Genomic DNA, 8,864 nt, shown 5'->3' with positions numbered 1-8,864 from the left:
AAGCACCTTTTAGAGACTAAGAGATAACAATTAAACATTAATTTTTCAGGGAGATACAAACTTTTCTTCCTGTAGAGGCAAAGCAGGTTAAACATAGGCTTGTTGAAGATAGGCAGAGCTAAGTCCTCTCTTCACAGAAGGCTGGAGGGGCAGCAAGTGGCACATCTACACATTACTTTACAAATGCTGCTGAGCCCGTCTAGTAAGTCCTGCCAAGAGATAGGGAGTGTTAGCTTGTTCTCAGCACCACAGTAATGAAGTTGCCTGGTTTTCAGGCTTCTGGAAGAGGAAGCAGAGGTAGTTTTCTTCTGATGGCAGAGACTATATGGGCATCTCTAGAGCTGCCTCCTGAACCAAACCACCCACACCAGTGCCATGGGCATGTCAGATCCCAAAGAGCCATTCTTCTTCACAGCAGAGAGACATACCAGAGAAATGCATTAGATTACCACAGTACTAACTCTGGTCCTGCTTTTCTCAAGCATAACTAGGTCACAACAGTTTACCTCATGAGCACGTTTTCCTACCTCTGCTTTGTGTTGCCTGACTGTCATCTCCAAGATCATCTTCTCCTCCATAGGTTCGAATGGGAGATCGGGCATAGGAATGCTTTTGGATAAGGCTCTCCACACTTTCTCTGTAAAAAGAAACAACCTACTGTATCAATATCATCCTAAACAGCATCCAAATTCATTAGGTTAAATACAAGGCCTTTCACCTGTCCAGATCACAGCTTTCTCACAGACTCTCCAAAATTACTTAACAAAATACGTACCTCATAGCATGGCATAGGAAATGCTGGATTTGGCCTGTGTTTTTTTTTTAATATTGCCAATCACCTCTACTTGCTTCTTCAGCAAAGTAGAGTGAACTTCCTATTGTGTTTCCTGGATGTGGTCTCAGACAGTGAATATAGCACCAGCACTCAATAAATTCGAAAATGCAAACTGTGGGGTTATTTGTGCTGAGTGATCAGTCTGGGTTCAGACACACCTATGGCCCAGCTCCTTTCAAAGAAGCTTTTGCATCACACATGACCACCTCATCTGCTACTCTCCCATTTTTCTGTAATCAGGAGCAAGAGATAGATGTGTCCAGAGAGCTCAGCTCTAGCCATGCTCTCTCAGCATCAGAGTTGAGGGCAGTTTGTAGCAGAAAGTCTACAGATACTACCAATCTCGTGCCACGTCTATTCTGGGAGGTTAGATGTGTGTGCCAAGCCCCTGCCTCACCAGTGGCACAAAGCACTGAAGTCACCCAAACCATTTTTAAATAGAAGGAAGGCATATCTGCATGATAAGCCTTAGTAGTTTGTAAGGAAGATCCAACCTTACACATTCCCAGCGTGTTCCCATGTAAGTGGGTGGCATTATACCAAAGATGAATATGACCTAGGCATATTTCCAAAATGGTTTTGACCTTCTGTTCCTGTTTAAGAAATCTAAGTAGCAATAGCTGTTTAAATCTGCTACTCAATGAAGGTTTTGTCTGAATTTACCATTTGTCCATTCATACTTGCTAATGCCCTTCACTTGGAGAGTGTAGCTGTTGCAGAAATTCCAAGGAAAAATATTTTTCAAGTAACATGATAAATCACAATGGCACATGTTTTCCTTTCCTACAGAAAGTCCATTATGGTCATTTTGTCCTTGGTCTATCACTGGCATCATTACTTATGCTAGTCTCCTCAGAAAAAAATAAATAAAAAGAGGATCTTATCAAAGTGATTTACTTGTGTCAGGATTGGAAGTGGACTGAAAGCAATGGCAGTTCCTACATAGAGGATGATATAATTGGATTACTGCCTTTTAAGTGATTGAAAACAGTAGGCATATCGGGGCTATCTCGAAGAAGATTTTACAAAGAAAAAGACAGATGGCATTGTTTATGTTATGTGCTGAATGCCTCTTGAAACGTTGGGCTTTTTTCTGAAGCAGAATGTGAAATGCAAAGATTGTACTTAACCAAAAAGACTATCTTAAATGAGTACAGAGTAACAGAATAATGAATTAGACCAGTATTGTCTGAGCGAGTTAGATACCAGTATATAAACATATTAATAACGAAAGAATTACTAGTCTTTAAAGGTCTGAAAAATAAATGTGATTCAGGTGATAGTCTGTAGTGTCTCTGTTGATTTTATTTCTTGTAAAGGTCTGTTTATAACGACAGACATTACAGCATGTAATAATATTCTGATGCAACAGAAACAATGCAGGCTCTAGCTTTAGTGTAGTGGGCCAATTTCATCTTTGAAACATTGGATCCAATAGCAGCTTGGGGATAAACTCACCCCAATAAATTTACATTTGAATTACCTACAGGGATTTAAAGCTAAATCAAATGCCCACAAGTATTGCAGACTAAATTCTTTCCAGATGGGTTTGTATGCTAGACAGAGAACTCTATTATGCTATACGGTTGTCTTCTTTTAAAGGAAAAAGAGAGATGACTTATTAGTGAACTCTATATCTGCAGAGTTTGAGACTGGGGAACAATGTGGTTGGTTTATTTATTTATTTTTTGTGTTACAGGTAGTATGTCAAAGGGTTTAGAAGATTTATCTCATTCATCAGCAAAAGAAACAAAGGTTTTTATGGCAGAAGGAATGGTCTAACGCAGAAACTTGGATCAGGGAGAGCAACTAATTTCACAAAAGCAGTTCCTTTTGTGCAACTGAGATTTAATATTCAAAACTGTATATGCTCATCTTGCTTAACCATGTTGGTGGTTTATGTTATAATCACAAAACACCTACTGATTTTTCATTTTAGTCATTGAGGCTATGATTCATATCACAAGTACAAAGCACTGAGATTCACACCAGAATTTAGGCACCTGGCCCTCACAGAGCCTTCAGGTGGACCTTCTTCTTTCAACATACAATACATGCTGCATATAAATCTTCAAAGACACCTACAAAATACAAAAGGCTGAGCAAAAGGAAACAAAGATAAAAAAGAAGTAGTGTATTTTCTCCACTCATGAAGTACATTTCTGTGTTATCCCACCAAGCACTGTTTCTTCCACTTATAAAAACATGAGCACAAGTCTGCATTCTGATTTCTGTCATCCTGGACAAGTAACCTAAGTTAAGGGATAATCTTTCCAACTCTCTGTGTTCCAAAGGAAAGGGGTGGTGGCCTGTGCACCGTGATGAAATATTTCATGCTCAGAGAACACCACCCAGAGTGTGGTTAAAAACAGGTTGCAATTCATCTAATCTATGTAAACATTTGCAGTATCCCACATAGGCTGGAAAGAGGAGTCAAACCACCTCCATCGTTTAAAGGCAGAGGTGCCTTAGGACTTACTCCAACACAGTTATGTAGGAAGAAGCAAAACTTTAACAAGAAGATTTAAGTGCCTGCAAAATGTAGTTCAAAATGTGGGAACAAAACTGGCAATGTAGAACACAGGTTCCTGTTTATGCCTTTGTTTTCACTGGGGCCAAGAGGATTTAAATCTCAGAATCTTCCTGAAAATTCTCTTTATGGAAGTGTGAACTTTAGGTTATTCCAAATATGGTGCTCTATAGAGTGAATTAATACAATAAATTTTTTTCAAGTCCCAAAATGTTACAGTAACACTACTACTGGCTTTATAGTTGTGTGTAACATCTTCAGATATCTCAATGTGGTTCAAAGGATGTATGGAAATAATTTTATAAATTATCAAATGATAAATCAATATTTGTCATTTTATGATTCTATGCTCAGTTTTAAAAAATAAAAAGTGAAGAGTATGGTGGAGGTTTTTTTAAGCCTTTGCTTGAGTGTTTTTCAGCACCATTCCACACTAAACTGTCTGAAGAACAAAGTGACTTCCAGTTACAAAATACTCAACTTCTGTCCTTCTCTTTTTTTGTTTGTGATCAGACACTTGTTATCTAATACTGGGACCTAACAATTTTTACCTTTTAGTGTGTCTTAGAACTCCACAATTTCTTCTGTTAGAAATAAATTACCAATAAACTTTGTTCTGAGAGATCACAAGCTGCCAACTGGATAAATGAAAGATGTCGTCTTTCTGCCAAATTCTTTTGTGTGGTCTACCAACAACTTTCAGTCTTCCAGACAGCTCTTCAGCTCACAGATATCTTGGAAATACACAGAGGAGGGGAAAAAACATGCTCTAGGCACGATATATTACTATGATTAAGCTGCGCAATGTGTACAACTGGATAATAGTAGCAGATGACAGGCTGGAGAAGAGCAAGTTAGGCACTGAAGCTGTTTGAGAGAAAGAAGAAGGAACCATGAGCCAAATAGAAAGGAGAAAAAACTAAGCTCGTATTGGCAAGCACACCCACAGAGAAGATGCTGAGGCAGGACAAATGTGAGTTGAGGCAATAGGGGAAAGTAGCTCAGGCTAATCCCAATAATCTGCAGTCCAACAGAAGCACACCTTGAGCCCAGCTCTGTCAATAAATCTTATTATAAATGAAGCACTTCTCTCCTTCATGCAAAGAATAAAACAGCAAGTTTTGAACTCAAAATCAAAGGATGTGAAGGACTGAGAGAATTTATCAATTAGCAAGGTTTTAAGGTACACAGGGAGCATCTTGCTATTCTGCAGGCTTTAACCTCTTGTTTCAACATTTCATTGTTGGGAAGTGATTCCAAAACTAAACTTCCAGCTAGGGATGCTTTGTGTCATGCAGCTATAAGTTGAGGTTTTGGCCTTGTTTAGTTAACAGTGCCCTGTACATACAAGAGTAGCCTCAGATGACCAAAAGCAGGTAGAAAAATCCTGATGTAGCTGATAAATTATTCACTAATACTTTACAGACCACACCCAAGATCCTGCCATGGGTTTGAACTGGGAGACTGCAGAAAACAGAGATGACCTGGGAAGCATCTGAGGAGTGAGGCCCTGTGTGAGGATATTCACTTCCTTTTGCTGTCAACCCAGATTATAGAAATTCTCTCAGGAGATGGAAAAGTCCCAGATTACCCAGAACAGGACCTCTAAACAAGATGAAAGAGCAGTGCTTCTTTGTAGGTGGGAGCAGGCATCTCTCCGATGTCATTTTTTCTTCTCCTTTTGCTGTTACTCTGCTTCAGTTGTGCATGTACAGCAGACTGGTGCTGACCCTGATTCTGAAGCACATGACCACAAGCCTTACTGATATGCAAGAGGAAGGCTCACCTGACCTATATGCACTATCAACACACATGCTGCTACATGCCTGCAAGCACCTGAAGCTATGGATTTTCCTGAATTTGGCAGAAAGGAGATGGAGATAGGAAGACCACCTTCTCCCTTTGGGACAAGAATGCTTGAGACAATAGATTTAGTTTTGGCAGAAGGTATCAGAAAAGTTGATTCAGTACCAGCTTGCTGGAGCCAGGTCTGGGTTAGTATCCATCTTACATCTCTACCATGGCTACAAAGAGGATAGAGTTGATGCAATAGGCAGACACCGATTCCATCGGGATCCAGGTTCAAGTTCCTTTGAAGACAGTGTGCTAAAGCCAAACTGTGGTAAGAAAGAGCAGGTGGGAGAGCCAGGCACTGAACTTGTGACTTCTGCACAAGTTACTATTTCAGGAATTGCTACAAGAAGTACAAATTTTAGAGCAGAACTGACCACCTTCTTAGTGTTATCTCTTCCTCTTTCCCCCATTGCCCCTTTCTAGCCAAATGCTAGGTAGGCAAAAAGGTAAGGATCTCCTCAGAATCTGCTCCCTGGTTCTTGTTGTTATGGGATTAGCTTTTTTGCTTTTCTCTTCTTTTTCTTTACAAGGAAAGGCAAAGTCAATTTAAAAAAATAACAGAAGGAATATAATAAAATAATGAAACTGACAACCATGTTTTGCTTGGCCATTCAACCCAACACAAAGAAAAATACAGAACAGGATATAAAGTGTATGAATTATCAGTTTGCAGCCTGAATGACTTCTTTAGTTCTGCATTTCAAAGGTTTCCTTTTTTTGTAGCTGCCAGTTAGTATGTTTGGAAGAAAGCCCAGATAACAGAAGACGTCAGAAGTGAGGTGAGGTGAAGACAGATGGAATAAATGGGCTGAGAAGGCACAAAAATAAACTTGTCGGAAGTCGCACTGTAGTAGTACTTTTTTTTTAAGGGAAAAGATGAGTAATTTGTCCAAGACTCAAGTGCTAAAAACAAGTCTGTAAAAAAACCCCAAAACAACAAAAAAAAAAACCCCACACCCCAGAAAACCTAAAACAACACAGCAGGATGAACAGATACATTTCCTTAACAGCCGCTATGAGTGAACAATATACACTGTCAGAACCACTGTTCAGATATCACTCAGCCTTCATGTTCCTTCATGCTTTGTTTCCTATTTTAAATATGTGCAAATGTAATGTTAATTTGCTAGATATAGTTGCTCTTACACTGGTAGATGAATATTAGAGCCTGACCATGGGAGTTTAATTCAGCTCTGACATGGTACAGACCAAATCCTCAACCAGAACAAAGTAGCTCAATTCTGCTGCTGAAACTGAACCAGCCAGGGAAGAAACAAGGCCTACAGGCTGCACTGACTCATGTGAGCTGAAGTTTAATTTGACCCAAAAGCTAATACACTGCCATGAAACACTTTCACCTGAAGTCAGAACTATTGGGCAAGTGTTGGATGGATGTACTACTCCAAGAATATATATAATTTCAAGAAAGAAGAGAAATGAGACTTCAATTATGAAAAATCTAGGTTTTGATGATTGCAGAAGGAAGAACAAGTGTAACTCCACAGTGGTGTTTACTGACACCCTCTCAGTAAAAATCCAGCAATTCTGAAAAAGCTGTAATATGCATGGAGATGACATAGCCTGGCTGAAGCTATGACACGGCATAAGTAATGACATTTATGAGAAAGGAGCACGATGTTATCAAATATGCTCACCCCACTTCTCTTAACTGCAAATAAAAATGAGAAAACTACCTAACATAGCCAGCCCCATGGAGCTCTGCTTCACCTGGTGGTTGCAACCATTTCTTTCTGACTGTAGACAGGGGATAATGGTGAGGACAGAGCAGCAGTGTGAAACTGACTGTGGGAGGTCCCTGGAAAACTTCCTCTAGAGTGGAAACCGTGGGTCTAATTTGACATCATCCCCGCTCCTCATGCACATATTACATCTGCATGATGTGAGTGGAAGCCACTAGAGAAATAAAATATTTTTATACTATTTTTGACAAGTGAAAACAGATAACAGAACACCTAAGTGGAAAATGAGCCAGAGTAGGAGTGTTTAAAAACTTGGGAACCAAAGAAGTTTTTACTGGCATGGAGGGCTTTCTGCTGGGTAAAAAGGAACAGTTGCCTGGCTCACAATGAGCAGAGTTGGAGGAACCAGATTTGAAGGAAATGCTTCAGGTGTCTAAACATAGGCAGGTAGTGCTTTCAAGACGTACTAAGACATCAAAGCCATCTGCAGTGTTCTGAAAGGGATGATGCAGAAAATACAGATAAGCCACCCACCTTTCTGGAAAAGCAGCTGAAGGCTGGAGTAACCTCAGCAACATCTGGAATGGCACCAGATGCCAGGTATTTAGGTACCAGAGTACCTAAATTCTCCCTAAATTCAAGACTTCACTTCCCTGAAAATAAACATTGGAGATGATATCTAATGGCTGGTTGCCAACATTCACAGACTGAGAACTAACTGAAGTTAAAAGATCAGCTGGGGAGTTTGACTTGTTGGAGAACTATGACAAAGCCCTACTTAACCATGGACGTGGGAGTAGGTCATAGAGCATATATATATATTTCTGGCCAACAGTACGAGGCTTTCAAAAGTCAGGGAAGTTTTTCTACATCAGCAATAAGCAGTGGGAATGGGGAGGAAGGCAGCTCTGTGGGATGAGCAGGGAAGGGATGGAAGAGAGGACTGCTGCACGCAGCACATCACTAAGCGCGTGGCTTTGACTTCAGCAGGGCAGTGCTGGGCATCAGCATTCATTTTGCTTACAACCTTGTAAGCCAGTAAGACATATTTCCACATCTCGGACATGAAGCTCCTCAGGGGAATATTCAGAATCTAATTACCATGCAAATCCAGTCGGGATGCAGCTCTCTCACTTCTCCCATCCTCCAGTCCTTCCTTTCTCTGCCTAAAAATTACTTGGGTGTGCAACCCTACTTTTCCATATAGCCTCTTCAAGAATGTATCTACCTCAGAGAAGCATTATTGGACATGTGCAGATGGGTATACCCACATAACTCTAGGAGTTACAAGTCCAGCCCCTGAACTTGCTATCACATACTGAGTCAAATAAACAAGCAATGTTCAGATCATAATTGTGATCTGTGAAATAATGATCAAACAAGAATTGACAACTCAGTAGTTCTGTTGACTCATGCTCTTGAAATGATCATCTCTTTCACTGGGTTGTTTGAATGGTATGTAATTACCATGGGTTTATTCATCTATTTGTTTTTAAAAGGCTAATTCTTCACACCGACTCAAAATATAAATTCAGACTCAAGCTAAAAAAAAAAAAAAAAATCATCTTTTGGGTTCTGATTTTGCATCCTTTATGTCTTTGGCAAATTTTTCTTCAGCAGAAGCAGAAAGGTATTCCCTTAAAGCTTATCTCCAGTGTGACTTTTTCATTTTGAAACCTGAATTAGTCTTTTTCACAAAGGTTATAATTTTAAAAGATCACACACATCCACATTACTGCATTTGGCATCCCATAGACAACACCACACTACATTAAGCTCCACTTTCTGGCAATTGCTGCTGAATGTTCAGATTTTTCAATCACAACCACTGTGGGAGCCTTTTTATAGTAGAGGAAATGTAAATACCATGTGAAAAGATCAAAAGGTGAATCAGAAACTTATCTAAATCACAGTAGCCCCAGATAAAGTCTGCCCCATTGCCATA

General features: G+C 39.8%; 1 protein-coding gene across 1 annotated transcript in view; it reads right to left on the bottom strand.

Moving 5' to 3' along the window:
- The window catches only part of TBX20 (T-box 20), a gene marked incomplete at its 5' end in the record, with an annotated part of 32,248 nt that overhangs the window by 4,142 nt on the left and 19,242 nt on the right, over positions 1–8,864 (bottom strand). The window contains one exon of the mRNA XM_009085026.1: positions 528–637. Coding sequence (XP_009083274.1) covers positions 528–637 — 110 coding nt within the window. The remainder of the gene's footprint in view (positions 1–527; positions 638–8,864) is intronic.

Source organism: Acanthisitta chloris, unplaced genomic scaffold (assembly GCF_000695815.1).
Source record: "Acanthisitta chloris isolate BGI_N310 unplaced genomic scaffold, ASM69581v1 scaffold30431, whole genome shotgun sequence".
Classification (NCBI taxonomy): Eukaryota; Metazoa; Chordata; class Aves; order Passeriformes; family Acanthisittidae; genus Acanthisitta; species Acanthisitta chloris.
This window is presented reverse-complemented; position numbering and strand designations above follow the sequence as displayed.